General features: G+C 42.2%; 1 protein-coding gene across 2 annotated transcripts in view; it reads right to left on the bottom strand.

Annotated features, from left to right (window-relative positions):
* The window catches only part of LOC149193779 (uncharacterized), a 249,834-nt gene extending 239,203 nt beyond the window's left edge, over positions 1 to 10,631 (bottom strand). For both annotated transcript variants that reach the window (XM_089404946.1, XM_089404945.1), the window contains exon 1: positions 10,420 to 10,631. In XM_089404946.1, coding sequence (XP_089261072.1) covers positions 10,420 to 10,617 — 198 coding nt within the window. In that variant the 5' untranslated portion in view covers positions 10,618 to 10,631. The remainder of the gene's footprint in view (positions 1 to 10,419) is intronic.
* Between the last annotated feature and the right edge of the window lie 5,207 nt (positions 10,632 to 15,838).

The raw sequence follows: 15,838 nt of genomic DNA, 5'->3' as shown, positions 1-15,838 counted from the left end.
GGCAACCCCTGATCATGTAACATGGCTTTGGCAGCCCCTATGATGGATCTGTTCTTCCTCTCCGCAACCCCGTTCTGCTGGGGGTTGTAAGGAACAGTGAACTCCCTCCTAATGCCTGCCTCTCCACAATAGTCAACAAACTCTCCAAGGGTGTACTCTCCTCCATTGTCCGACCTCAGGGACTTGATCTTCCGACCTGTCTGTGTCTCCACAAGAGCTCTAAACTCCTGAAACCGCTTGAAGACCTCACTCTTGGTCTTCAAGAAATAAATCCAGGTCCTCCTGGAGTGATCATCAATGAATACAACATAGTACTCATATCCACTCAAGGAAACATGAGACATCCGACCGCTCACATCGGAATGAATCAAATCAAGTATCCCCGTCGCTCTGCTGTCACTGCTGGGAAAAGGGGATTTGGCAAACTTGCCCATCGCACAACCTTTGCAAGTATCAAAGTGATCAGTACTGAAATCTGGCACACCTGTAGTGATCTCCCGCAAGGTCCTCAAGGCTCCATGATACATATGTCCCATCCTGCGGTGCCAAATCTCACACAGCTCAGAACTGCTAGCTCTGCTGTCGGTACTACTGCTCAATGCCAAAAGGGGCTGGAATGCAAACTTGTACACCTTTGCATGGCGTACACCTATCACTCTAGCTGAATCAGCTGGAGTGCCCCTGGGATACATCAACACCTGTCCTTCCCTGAACAGTACCTCATATCCTCTGTCCTCCAAAGCTGAGACGGATATGAGGTTCTTCCTCATCCCTGGCACATAAAGAACCTCTGACACCTTCAAGGGAGGTTTGGACTCCCTCTGAAATGTCACTGTCTCCACCCCGACTGCTCTAACAACTCTGTCATCACCGAGTACTACCTCAATATCAGTGCCACTCTCTGAAAGCTCTGAGAAGTACTCACGGACTCCTGTCATATGACGTGAAGCCCCACTGTCCACATACTAGATACCTGAAGATGCTCCACTAATCGAGGAAAAAGCATGCTCCCTCTGAACCTGTGTGGCAGGTGATCCTGCACTAGAGGACTCACATGTAGTGAATGCAAACTCCCGGTCAAAACGACCTACAAAGTCCTCAATCTCTGCTGAAGCTGCCACGTCCTGGTTCTTCCCCTTCTTCTTCTTCTTCTCCGGACACACAACTGCATAGTGTCCCATCTTCTGACAATTCCAACACTTCACCTTGGAATAGTCCTTCTGTGTGTTCCCCTGTTTACCTTTACCTTTGCCTTTGCCCCCACCACCGCTTGTGGAAGCCTGCTTCTTCCCTTTGCCTTTCTTGCCTCCTGCTACCAGTGCTACGTCCTCATCCTGCTCAACTGGCTTGGCTGCCCCAAGCTGTCCTTTCCTGATCTCTGTCTGAATGCAATCATCCCAAAACCTCTCCCATGTGGGAAGGGTCTCACGTGCACAAACCCCATCAGCAAAGTTCAACCATGAACGGGGGAGGCCATTCACTGCAATTCGCACCAACTCAGTGGGTGGAATGGCCTCTCCAATCGCTGCCAACTCATCTCTCACATTGGTAATCTTTGTGAGATATCCAGCTGCACTATCATTACCCATCTTAATGTTCTTCAGCTTCTACTTCAGGACCATCTTCCAGTTCTCATTGGTACTCTGGTAGAGATTGGACAATGCTGTCCACATCTCATGGGCATTGCTCTTTCCTCTCACATGAGGAATGCAATGGTCTTTGATTCCGTCTAGAATCAACCTCTTACCCTTGTTGTTCTTTCTATTATAAGTTGTCAACTGAATTGCATCAGTAGGCACAACAACAAGGTGTTGTGCTGTATGCACCATGATATCCCAGACTTTTGCCTCCTCAAAGATACTCTGCATTCTCTCCTTCCAAACGTTGTAATTTGTATGCCCATCCAACCTATCCTCCACCCTCAATCCCAATGACATCCTGCTGTCCTAAAACTGAAAAATAGCACTGCTGTGGTAAAGATAAAACTGTTGTCTATGAAAAATCAGCTTGCTGGAATTTTCTGAGTGAAAAATCAGCAACTGTAATTTTTTTCTTTTGCTGTCCCAAACTGCCCTTCAGCACTCAAGCTCTGATACCATGTAGAAATTTCTGTTTTCCCACCCCGGTTTTCAGTTTCTCCTTATTTCTCCCATATAGTTAAATGCCCTTTCCCATAACCATACATTTAACAAGCTGAAAAAAATAAATTTGCTGAAAACACAAATTCTGGAAATTTTACAGAATGCTGGAAATTGCAGAAATAAAAATCAGCAGTAATAAACAGTCATTAAAACACATTTAAACACTGAGATTTTTGGTCAATGTGACCCTGGAAAAACCCCCTACAACTCTTGGGGAAAACCAGTTTGAGAGCTCTTCTTTATTTCTGGAAAATGCCTTTTTATAGTAGGAGAAATGTTCAGCAAAAAAACAAATCAGCAAACAGACTTTTACAACTTATCTCAGCCTTGCTGAAACTCAGCCTTGCTGATACACCACTGCTGATACTCCGCAGTTGTTGCTGTTACACCGCGGTTGTTGCTATTACACCGCGGCTGTTGCTGTTACACTGCGGCTGTTGTTTTTACACCACGGCTGCTGCTGTTACACCGCGGCTGTTGCTGATACACCGCTTTCGGCTGCTGAAACTCTGCTTTCAGCTGCTGAAACTCCGCTTTGCTGTAACTCCGATTTCAGCTGCTGAAACTCCGCTTTCAGCTGTCCAGAAATCTCCCTTGCTCTCTTGCTCTCCTCTCAATCTGCTCATGAAAGAATTGAATGATCTTTTTCCTCCTTTTCCTCCCTTAACCCAACCCTAAGTGACTTTTGGGTGATCCCTAAATCCAATGGCTGAAATAGATTTAGATCAATCGCTGAGATTAAATGCTCATTTAAATCTCACTTTTTATTTTTTAATTCACCCCACTTTAATAAAGACCCACTTAGTCATTTATTTCCAAAGTCACTTTTCCTTTCTAATTTTTCATTGACTTTATAAAAGTCACTTTAAAATTAGACTTAGTAACTTTATCACTTAAAGTCACTTTTAAATTAGATTTAACTTCATAAAAATTATAAAGTTACTTTAGGAGAAAAATTAAATTCTTTTGGACACTTTTCCCTAGGCCAAAGATCAAAGCCTAAGGGAACCACCTGTCCTCCGGTACCAAATTTCAACAATCCGAAATTTGTTGGAGAAGCAAGTTCCAGAGCCAGAAATTTGGCTCTGATACCATGTGAAAATTCAAGAATCCCAAAAGTTCGAATTTTCCTAGCAAAGCAGCAGTAGTTGTGAGCAGATTTGCCCACTCTAGCAGCGACTGCGAAAAGCCAGTAAACAGTTGTGTAGAGTAGAAGAGGGAAGGAAACACTACTTAAGGGAATTTTCTCCTCAGAGAATTCCTAGGTAGGGAATTCGATTTCTCATTTGCTGCGCAGTAGGAGAGAGGAGGCAGTTCAACATTTTGTTGGCAAAGATGGCAGCTAATGGGTTGAGAGATCAAGATCAGTTGAATGGAGCATCCAACTATGTGATCTGGAAGGCTAGGATCTCATGCCTTCTGGATGAGCATGATCTCAAGATGTATGTCGATAGTGTGGTAGTTGTACCCGGTGATGCAGATCGACTCAAGAAGTACAAGGCTAAAATGGCGAAGGCCAAGCGGTTGATACTCGATGGAGTGAGGGATCACGTTGTGTGTCACATTGCTGGCAAAGCGACTGCCAAGGAGATGTGGGATGCCTTGGCTACATTGTATCAGGATCTTCCGAGCAGCGGAAGATGTACTTGGAGGAGAAAATGAGATCTGCAAGGATGTAGAAGGGGGAACGCATTGATACGTCCCTATCGAAGCTTCAAGAAGTTCGAGATAAGTTGGTTGTTGTAGGGTCATCACTTCAGCCTACAGAGATGGTAAGGTTGGCCCTGAATTCAGTCTCAGAAGAATGGCAAGTGTCTGTCTAGAGTACTCTGGGCAAAGGGAAATTGTCGAATTGGGAAGGGATGTGGGCCGCTCTTCAACAGGAAGAGATGAGGCGAGACTTAGTCAAGTGCAAACTTGATAGCAACAGCAGTGGGACGAAGCCCAAGGAGGAGGAAGAGAATGCAACCCTTGCATCAAAGGGGCAGCAGGAGCAGCGAAGGCGGAAGAAGGACGTCTCAAAGATCAAATGTTTCCGGTGTGGTGAATTTGGTCACTATGCTACACAGTGTCCTCTCAAGAAGAAGGACAAGGACAAGAAACATGATTTGCAGGCTACAACCACAAAGATCGAGGAGGAGTTTGCCATGATTTCCCAGATACCTCCAGGGGAGAGGTGGGGTGATCCAGTACTATAGTTTGAAAAAACCACAGATGGGCAATATCCTTGAGGAGTCCACCTCTTGGATCAATACCTTGCTAAGGGAGCCTATATCAGAAGTAGCAGGATGGACCAATGTCAATTGGTGTAGAGGAATGTCGGAGTGACAATTGTAGTGGCTAGGAGCACCAGAGACTAAGCAGCGCAAAGCAGAGTTGGCAGCAGTGAAGTTGGCACAATGCAGAGTCAGCAGCAACGCAGAGGTTTCAGAGGGTCAGCGCAGAGACTAGCAGCAACCGGAACTCTAGCAACAGATGCATCATGTTGAACACCTGTTCAGTAATTATGGATGCTTTTCCGTTGATGTTGCAGCAACAGCAGTAGTTGGAGAGGGTTGCAATGCAGATGCAGTGTTGGCAGTGGCAGGGCCAACAGCAGCACAAATGCAACATTTGCGAGGGTTGCAGTGCAGATGTAGTGTTGGCAGTGGCAGGGCCAGCAGCAGCACGGATGTAGCATTTGCGCGGTACTTGGTGGGTAGTGATGCCAAACATCAGTAGCGCAGAGGGAGATGTTACACAAAACGGTGATGCTTCAATAGGTTGCATTACTAGAGCACATTCCTCGCTAAGAGGGAGTGTTGATTTCTGGTAGCATCGGATGTGCTCTAAGCCTCAAAATTTGCAGGGAGGCTAGGACACATGTATTCCAGAATACCCAATAATCGTTTTGGGAAATTCCACCTGGAAAAGGTTTTATTAAAATAATTAATTATTTTTAATGGATGCCTAAGTCTAAACTTAGGAAATTAAAATACTAAACTTAGGAAATTAAAATAATTAAAGGGTATTAATTAAATTGAGGGTGAAACTTCTAGAAGAAGACGAGGATCAACCCAAAATGATTTGAGCCATTGATTAGAATCTAATCTGGGTCGTTGATTGATCAACGAGAGGATTATAAGAACAAGCTTGATGGGCATTTGGAAGACGCATTGAGTAAGAGGTCAAGAGATCAATTTCTAAAGATAGTAGTGCAGCAGTTTCCGGAGAAATGATCAAGGCGATTTATTGCAGTGAGGGGCAAGGATAGTTTCCGAAGGAAGATTTCCTTATCCGTGGATACATTGCAGTGGAGGCAGAGAGAGATCCAGAAGAGGCAGTGCAGAGCCACGCTGGACAACGTAGGGCCGCGTTGAGGCAGCGCAGAGCCTAAGAGGAGATTTGAAATTTGCTAGAGAATCGAGTTCTAGAGCCAGAAATCGGGGTGTGAGACCAAAAGGGTAGAAAGTCGAAGTTCCAGAGGCAAATCGATCAACCAAAAGAGTGATGCAATCCCCAGAAGATGTGATGCAAAGCAACACAATGATTGCGTAGAAACTGCACAGAGGCAACTAGGGCTGGCCATTCAGTGGTTGGATCAATACTGGATCGCCAGTGATAGTGTGAGGTATATCTCACTCATCTCTCTATCAATCCAATTCTCTGTATTGGATAGCCAGTAAGGCATCCAAAGATTGTATTCAGAAATTACTGTTTAATAATACAAACCCTCAATTGTTGCATCGGTTTTCCCACATTGGGTTTTTCCGGGGACAATGGTCCAAAAATAACGTTGTCACTTGTATGTTAGTTCTTTCTTGCTCAGATTCTTGTTTCCACATATTATTTTTAAGTTGTGAAGGCTGCAGTTGTCTTTGCTTCGATATTTACAGTAGAACATAGTAAATAACTTGCATTAACAAGTAGGAGAAGTAATATCAGTTGTTGCAACAGTGATTCTGTGGATTCTCAAATTTTCACGTGTCAAAGGTGTATTCCTTACCATCTTCCTTGTTGATCTCTAGTTGGTGTGGAATGAGGGACGAAACACATCATGAGGTGTTTTCAAGTTCATCAAGACTAGTTCAATGAGTTGTTCATCTTCTTTGGGAGTTTCTTCCCACAATCACCCAACTTCAATTGTAACTCTTTAACATGAGCCAGATAGTCCTCAATCCTTGCAAAGGTATGGGGATCAAGAGGGATTAGTTCTTTCTCTAACTGCATGGCCTGACTTTCATCAACTTTGTCAAATTGTGACTTCAACTTCTTTTAAACTTCATTAGGACAATAGATTCTACTCATATAAAAATGAATTTCCCAAGCAATCGTAATGACCCCAATGGCCACAATATTCTTTTCCATTGATGATAAACTTCATTTGGTCATCCTCTGGATTTGGAATAGCAGTGTTTGTACACTGACAGAGTCTTTTGCTATTCAATAAGGTTTCCAACTCTAATTCCCAAAAAGTATAATTTGGTCCATTCAAAATCAAAGGATCAATCTTGAAATCCATCTTCAAGTTTCTAATAGATCTAAACTATTTAAAATCGAGTTTCTATCAACAAATCAATCATTGCAAGATCCAACTCAACACAATTTGAAGACAATATGGCTAGGTCAAAACCAATAGCTCTAATACCATGTTGGGAATTGAGGTAACTAGAGAACAGAGAACAAAAATCAGAATCTAACAAAATAAAATAGAAGAACAATTATGCTCCAAGGTGATGGGTGGTGTCTAGAGATAATTACAACATTTAAGCATAGAGCATTGTGATTAGAACATTAGAAAGCATGATTTGATAACAATGAGTTTGATATAATATTTGACTCATAGGGACCTTTATTTATAGTGTCAAAATCTAAACCAACTTCCATGAATTGTGAAAGATTCGATCCACAAGTGAGCATCGACAATTCCAACCATTTCTGTGAAATATGTGCTATGTCTTCAACTAATTTACTATTCTAATCAATCAAATTCTTGTCAGCTAATCAACTAACCGTGTCAACCTGACTATCCAATTGATTGCTCCAATCACTTAGTCAATGATCTCACTAGTCGAATGCTCGATCAATTGTCCACTAGTCAGTTACTCGACCAACCCATCAACCACTTAGTCATCTACACAATGGACTGTTATGCTAGTTAACCACTCAACTAATTTTCTCTTGTTATTCATTCCTTTAACTCACTATCTCCAAAAGCTCCTGATGTGTGATGAACCAACATAATTTAAGGTCCCAACACACTGGCCATAGTGAAAACCTAGCCTCACAAGTCAAATGACACCCTCCTTTTATAGGCTTAGGCCATAACTAACTCAACAAAAAGAATGTGCTAGACACTAGTCCAAGTGGGACATTTTCCCCGTTTGATTGGTCTAAGCAAATGAAATGGTCCACTTTTCCACTTGTCCTCATCAAGGCTAGAGCAATCCTCCATTTGACCTTGTGATCCAATAAAATATTACTTGAATGACTCAAGAGGTGTGTTCTAGGAAAATGTGCAATAATTGAGTTAAAGAGCACCTTAGATCAAACATGCCTTTCTTGAATAGACCCATATTTTGTCAAATCTCGTAATGGAGTATGATTAACCCCTTTTAAATGTGGAGCATTTCTCTTTACTTGCTTTTTTTCCTTACCATGTGTAAACCATGGGCCCAAATATATAAACTATCCTTTCCACTATCAAAGAAGTCCCCTTGCTTTTATGCCTTTGACCATGTTGAAGGACTTTATATGCCACGTGTCGTCATCTTGCTTGTAGCACTCTAAAGTGAGATCCTTTGGTAACTTCCATCTTCTAAAAATAGACTTAAAGGGTAGATCATTCCAATTCCCTTGGTATATGTGCATTAGATTACTCACCAACCTTCCTCATTGAAGGGCATTCCTCGATATGGTCAACCACCCACATTTAGTGCTTGATTTGTGGAACTTTATCCTTTACAAAGTGGAGCACTCCCTCTTCTTCACTTCTTTGATCAAGTTACATGCTTTGAATGATCCTTCTTTGCTATTTGTCATGTCCATGAGTTGGGCAATCCTCAATCCTTGTGTATCGATAAAAACCTCCAACTACTTCTTTAAAGGTGGGGATGCTCTTCAAGGTGGTCTGAATGTGCAATAGTCTTGGAATTTTGCTTTGTTTCCATGCAATTCCCAAATGGTGGAGCATCCCCCCTCATGTGTGATATAAAGCCCTCCAACAACTTCTTTGAAGGTGGAGACAATCTTCAAGGTGGTTTGAACCTCCATGAAGCTCCTCTATAAATGTGCAATAGACTTGGAATTTGTGCTTTCCTGCCATGCAATGTCCAAAAGGTGGAGCATCCCTCATGTGTTCACTCAAGTTAGTGGAAAATTCCTTGGGGTCCAAGATGCCTCTAAATATGTAACTTGTGCCTTGGGGAAAGTGAAAGCTACTCTCAATTGAGAAGCATGCATTATAATATGTAGACAAGTCCCCAAAATATGAAATCTTGCCACAAGTGCAATTGTGCCTCCAAATATGTGAACTCGACAACAAAACACACCTAAAAGTAAATGAATATCCCACAACATGTAAAGAAAAAGAAAACACATGGATCTCCATCACCACCTCTCCTAGGGATGATTAACAAAGGTGATGTTTGAACAAATAACTTGTATCATCCTCCAAAGTTCTCATGCCCATCACTGTATTGCTGAGAAGAATGCCTCAAAAATGTAAAAATGAGCTTTCCATTTTCAGGCCATGACAAGACCAACCTAGGGACTTACATTCCAAAGTGTTCTTCTAGATCGATAAAGCTTTTGGTGCAACTAATGCCTCATACCTGCGATAGTAAACCTCTATAGAGGTTGTCTCATTTTAGACAAATCTGATACATAGATTTATGAGGCATTACCTCTATGTATCTGATTTGTCTAAAAGGAGAGAAACATTGTGAAAATGGAAATAAATTTGATCCTAAATATTCTGTGGATTATCTTTGGTACTTCAATATAGCCTATCTCACAGGGTTCGGCGAACCTCAAAAAACAAATCAAGTTCTTTCAGGTTCGTCAAACCTAAACATCAAATCTAAATGCAGAACGTCAACAAATCTGAAGTATGCTCGGCTGCAAACAAAAAAAAAAACCCTCTCAATCTGGTTCTTTCCGTCTTGGCACCAGAAGTTCATGATTCATCTATTCTTCAACAAACTCGAAGTACAGTTGTATGCAAATAAAGAAAATCCTCACTCTACTTCATTCCGTCATGACATCGGCAGCTAACCCAATCTTCAATGAACTGGAAGTATACTTGGCGGCAGGAGAAAAAAAAAAAACTCGCACACTTAAATGATTCTGACATGTCACTGACAGCTAAAAGTAAATCATTCTTCAGTGGAAATCAATTACCCTCAGTCATTCTTCTCAGCTCAAGGATGACTCCTTACAATTTTCTGGTATCGATGTTGGGCAAGGAATCCATAATAAATCAATGTCATCCAATCATTTTTTAAAGGTTATATATGCCCAATTATTTCCAACTCTTTGCTAAATTAAATTATGATGATTTATTTTTCTAAGATATATATATGCACTTATTTATTTTGAATTTTTTTTGTTTATATAATATATATCAAAAAATTATCTCTTTATTTATATATATAATTATTTTTCAAAGTTAGTATATATATATTTCAAAAATTATTTTTTAAAGTTTATATATATCGAAATTAATGGTGAACCTCAACCGAACCTTATCAAAAAAATCAAATTCAAATCGAACCTAAACATTGTTGAACTCGAACCTGAACCATGTGACATAGAATATAGCTAAGAATTAGGTAGGGATGGCGATGGCGTGTATGGTAGAAGAATATACAACTATCTATGTTGTTCAAACTTGAAGTTAGAAAGCCCTCTATACAATTGGAAAGGGGCAAAGGAAGTTTCCAATCTCCAAAAGGAGAAGGGTTTTGTATAAAGCCTCCACAAAATACCAGGCCATATCATCCATTGTTACACATGCATGCTGTAACAACCACAATGTTACACATCAGAATAAGAGTGAAGATTGAAGGAAGATCATTCGCCAATTAATAAGCAGAATCTCTCAAAGCCTCAGTCAACTAGCAAGAGCAGTCTTAGATCTTGTTAACATAAACCATTCAATTGATCACAATTTATTTAAATACATGTGTTTCACTACATTTAATTGCTATCACTCCTTTAATGGATGAAAACATATGCGTGCGTTCATTTACAATACTTCTTCCCAGGCAAGGGATGTGTAACTTGGGTATCCATTTACCTCCAATATCTTGCGAACATGCTGAATCCCATCCAGTAGGTCATGTGTTTTGCTACTGATTGGATTCCCACGCACATCTAAAAAAATCAAACTTGGGATTGACCCTCCTCTCAAAAGTTGTGTCAGAGAACAGAATCCATCATCTGTGATCAAATTATATGACAAGTCCACTGACGTGATTGTGTCACTATGCTCCATAGCCAAGAACAACTGGAAAGATAACACCTTTATTAGTGAAAAAAAGAAAAAGTGAGTAATAAAAAGCACAAAAATAAGGAAATTCAGTTGTTTTGCAATAAATCACAGTCCTACTCAAAAGTTGCCAATGAACACATAAGCTTTACCAAATTTCCCTAAATTCCATCCATGTATGTGATTTGAACTATGCAACATGAGAACAGAGAGATGAAGAACAAGATGGGTCAGAAATACCATGAAATTTGATGTATTCAAGAAAACAAAAAATTAATATGCATGCAACGATGGAATGGCAATTTCAAGGGAGAATTCCATTTCGATAAATGATAGATAAGCTTTATTATGTTGATCAAAATAAACATACCCACACTGAAATATGACACTTAAAATGAGGTTTCAGAAGGAAATTTACTGTGTCAATAATGAAGGACACCCTCCCAGACAAAACAACAGGACTTCCTGCAACCCGTGCAGGGGATCACACCATGGATTATCCTATTGATAACAGCAAGGTACAAATGCTGAAAAAACTGTTGATTAGTGCACTGTTGTGTTAGAATTCACCAAACCATATAATTTTATTAGACTAAACAATTAAGAATGTCAGAATAGGGATCCCAAAGATGAGCCCGTCATTGCCATAGAAAACTAGAAACAGTGGAATGACTGTTTATAGATGTCCTTGTCTATAAGATACAGGTTACTCTCGACAACAAGCATTCTATTTTACTAATTGATTATGAATTTGCTATGTTGCATGAGTTTCTGATACGTGGGTACTTCAGGTACGTGGGAATGAGTATCCGGTACCATTAGAAGCTTTGCCCAAATTTACAGGAAACATCAAATTGGGAGCGGCAATAATATAATATATTAAAAATTAAAATTTAATATATATTAAAAATAATATCCATATATATATATATATATAAAGATTAAATGTACATACAAAATTAAAACAAAGAATACACCTATATCATAAATCAAAATAATTAATAAAAGCATATTATCCTTTAGAGAGTAATTTCAAGTTTTATATCAACACAAGAGAAGCAATCTTAGCATTAAACCATAAATTGACCCTAACTAATGTGATGTCAAGAGAGATCCAATATGTGCTTAAGCAAATAGAAGTCCAAGGTGTAACCTGGTTTGTCTTATATCACCAAATCTATTTCATGTGCTTAATTATGCAAATTCCAGACTTTTTATTAGAGATAAATCAACCCAGGAAAGTAGATGAACACTTTAAATCAGGGGGTAAATGATAAATCCAATCCAGCATTTTATGAGTGCTGGCTTGTATTTAAGTGCATATACAAGTTATTTGCTTCCGTTGGGGTAAGCAAATAAATAATGTTGATTTCGGGTAGCATCGGATGTGCCCTAGCCACAAAATTTGGTGAAGAGGTTGGGGCACATGAGATCTCCAATACCCAGAAAGGGTTTGGGCAGATTCTAAACAGATCAAGAGATATTAAAATAATTAATATTTTTAATGGAGTCCCTAAGTTTAAACTTGGGAAAAATAAAATATTAATGTGTATTAATATGAATCTGTGTTAGAGTGGTCCAAAAGGCATGGATCAAACCAGATCTAATCTTAGCTGTTGATTAGGGACTTAATCTCGGCCGTTGAAATGTCAACAGGAAAAGTATAAGAGGAGGCTTGAGGATCACTTGGAAAATACACCAGAGTGATCAGTCATTCTATTCTCTAGAGCAGGGTTTGCTAAGAGAGATAGAATCAATGATCGGGCGAGCAATTGAGGGGCATTGAGTACAGAGAGACAGAGAGGCAGAGATAGTGTCGGGAAAGCAGCAAAGCAGCCAGAGAGAGAGATGCAGAAGCAGCCAGTGCTCACGCAGAGCCACGCAGAGGCAGCTAAGTGCTGCGTAGAGCACCAGAGGGGCCAACGTAGCTGACGCAGAGGCTCAGAGAGCCGACGCAAGGCCTCTTGGGGCTAACACAGGGCCAACGTTAGGCTAGGAGAGGCTGACACAGTCCAGATTAGGCAAACGCTGGGGTTTATCGAGCAGATTGGTGCTGAGTAGTTGCCGGAAGGATTATCCGGGGTTTCAGCCAGTAGATTTGCCAAAAACTTAGAGGTATTACTGCCAAGGAAATCCTCTGTTGGGTAGGCCAGTTTCGGCACCCAGATTGTACTCTAATATTGCTTAATAAGAAAACCCTCAGATAGATGCAGCGGTTTTCCCGCATCAGGTTTTTTCTAGGGACATTAGTCCCAAAATAAGGGTGTCATATGGTGTGTTTGTTCTTGTTTCTTTTAGTTGTTGATCTGTAATATGTTGAGCATGCACTAGTGTTTATTTTCAGTATTTACATTGTAAATAACTTGTTAAGGAAAATAACAAGTAGGTAGGAATAAATCAGATAAAGTGCATGGAGGGTTTCTAACTAAGTAAAATTAGAAACTTCAACATGGTGTCAAAGGGTGATTACAGATCACTAGAGCACTAAGAGACATTAGCTAAGCGGAGCAATAGCAGCAGAAAACAACTGTCCCGAGGTGACAGAAGTTGTTTCCAGCAGCACAGAAGCTAAGGAGTGTGACGCAGAGCCAGCCAGAGCCATGTAAAGGAAGCCAAGAGTTGCGCAGAGCCTCGAAGAGGCCAGCGTTGCTGACGCAGAGGGTCAGAGGGCTGACGCAAGGCATCCCAGGGCTAATGCAGACCCATCTGGGGTGACGCAGGGCCAGCGTGAGGCAGAGAGGGGCTGACACAATTCATAGAGAGGCAGTTGCTGGGTCTAGAAGGCTGTAGGAATATTGCAGAGTGGAGCTAGAGAGGTACTATAGTCAAAATAGTACCTGACAGAGCAGGGCCAGAGGAGTTGTTATCGAGGGTTTCTAGCCGAGGAACCCGATCAGAAGTGCAGTTGCACAAGTCGATCAGACTAGGGGACATCTTGACAAGCGGCAAAAGGATTTCCGGGAGGGAAATCAGGACTCAAAGGGAGTCCAGAAGAGAAATTCCAGACGGGAAGTAGAGACTCGGAGGAGTCGAACAGAGAACTTCCAGGAGGGAAGTAAAGGAGCATCATGGCACTACACGGGGTAAGAGACCAGGATAGACTGGACGGAGCATCGAACTTCGCAGTCTGGAAGGCCAGAATCTTATCAGTGCTTGACAGGAATCGTGTCAAGAACTTCGCCTTGAAGGTAATAGCTATCCCAGTCGACCCCAATGATAATGACAGGTACGAAGAGGTGATGGTGAGGCCAAGTGCATTATCCTTAACAGGGTCAAGGATCATGTGGTACCACATATAGCCAAGAAGGAAACGGCATTTGAGATGTGGGAGGCTCTCAAGAAGCTGTACCAACATACTTCTGTGCAGAGAAGAATGTTGCTCGAGAACCAGATGAGGTCGTATCAGATGAAAAAGGGTCAATCGATTGACACCTTCCTCGGAGGACTGAATGAGATCTGAGACTAGTTGACTGTTATAGGAGCGACACTGGATCAAGAGCTTATGGTGAGGACAGCCCTGAATGTTGTCTCAAAAGATTGGGAAGTATTTGTCCAGAGTATCCTGGGCAGAGGAACTCTCCCACCTTGGGACGAGATGTGGGCAACTCTTCGCCAAGAAGAGATCAGACGGCAGTCGAAGACAGGTAGCAGCAACAAAGGGATCAAGGTCAAGTAGGAGGAGGAGGATGTGGCCCTAGCATCTGAGGGAAAGCAGGAAAAATAGAAGAAGAAAGATCTCTCCAAGATCAAGTGCTTCCACTGTGGGGAGTTGGGTCACTATGCGACCCAGTGTCCAAGGAAGAAGAGTAAGGGAGAGTTTTCCGAGACTAAGGCAGTGCTAGCATAGGCAGAGAAGGAAGTTTTGACAAACGATGACTGTGCCATGAGTGCACACGCACCACTTGAGCGGAAGTGGAGAGACATCAAGCTGTAGTCAGGCAGACTACAAGCAATGAGGCGCAGGATCCTCGAGGTACCCAGCCTCTTCGATTAGACCTTGATACTGGAGCCCCGAAGAGGAGTAGCAAGACTGGCTGAGTCGGGTAGAGATGGATGCGGATGGAGCAGCAGAGAGAGCTACAGTGCAGGGGTCCCGAGACAGCGCGAAGCTAACACGCTGCAGCAGTGCGAGAGGCACAGGAGTGTTGCACTGAAGGCACAGAGAGGTGTGCAAAGATGCAAGATGCAAGGAGTTGTGGCGGTAGTGCAGAGGTCAAAGGAGAGAGCACTTGTCAACGACAGAGGGAGCTTCAGCATCAGAGGGTGTTTCTAGCCCAACAGGGAGGTCAGTTGGGAGATCAGTTACTTACTTCTCAGTAACTGAGTTGCAGTGCAGCAGTGGGAAACACGATGAAACATGATGAGAGGAGGTGCAGTGCAGATGCAGTGCTGGGAGGAAGGACCAGCGGCAGCACGGATGCAAAGGGAGTTGTCGTACAGATGCAGCAGTGGTAATGGCAGAACCATGGGCAGCAGTACAAGGTGCAGCAATGCAGAGGATGTTGGGCAGGAATGCCTAGCATCAGCACAAGTACCGATGCCGGATGATCAAAGTAATACTCATTGAGGAGTATTGCTAGAGCACAGTCCTCGCTAACAGGGAGTGTTGATTTGGGGTAGCATCGAATGTGCCCTAGCCACGAAATTTGGTGGAGAGGTTGGGGCACATGAGATCTCGAATACCCAGAAAGGGTTTGGGCAGATTCTAAACAGATTAGGAGATATTAAAATAATTAATATGAATCTATGTTAGAGTGGTCCAAAAGACATGGATCAAGCCAGATCTAATCTTAGTCATTGATTAGGGACTTAATCTCGGTTGTTGAGATGTCAACAGGAAAAGTATAAGAGAAGGCTTGAGGGTCACTTGGAGAATACACCAGAGTGATCAGTCATTATATTCTCTAGAGCGGGGTTTGCTAAGAGAGATAGAATCAGTGATCGGGAGAGCAGTTGAGGGACATTGAGTATAGAGAGACAGAGAGGCAGAGATAGTGTTGGGAGAGCAGCAAAGCAGCTAGAGAGAGAGATGCAGGAGCAGCCAGTGCTCATGCAGGGCCACGCAGAGGCAGCTAAGTGTTGCGTAGAGCACCAGAGGGGCCAGCGTAGCTGACGCAGAGGCTTAGAGCGATGACGCAAGGCCTCCTAGGGCTGACGCAGGCCAAGATAGGTTGACGCAGGGCCAGCAATGGGCTAAGAGAGGCTGACGCAGTTTAGATTGGGCAGA

Source organism: Pinus tabuliformis, chromosome 2_2 (genome assembly GCF_031772625.1).
Source record: "Pinus tabuliformis cultivar Carrire ecotype Pingquan chromosome 2_2, CPIR1, whole genome shotgun sequence".
Taxonomy (NCBI): domain Eukaryota; kingdom Viridiplantae; phylum Streptophyta; class Pinopsida; order Pinales; family Pinaceae; genus Pinus; species Pinus tabuliformis.
Note: the sequence above shows the minus strand (reverse complement) of the source record. Positions and strands in the feature narration are given on the sequence as shown.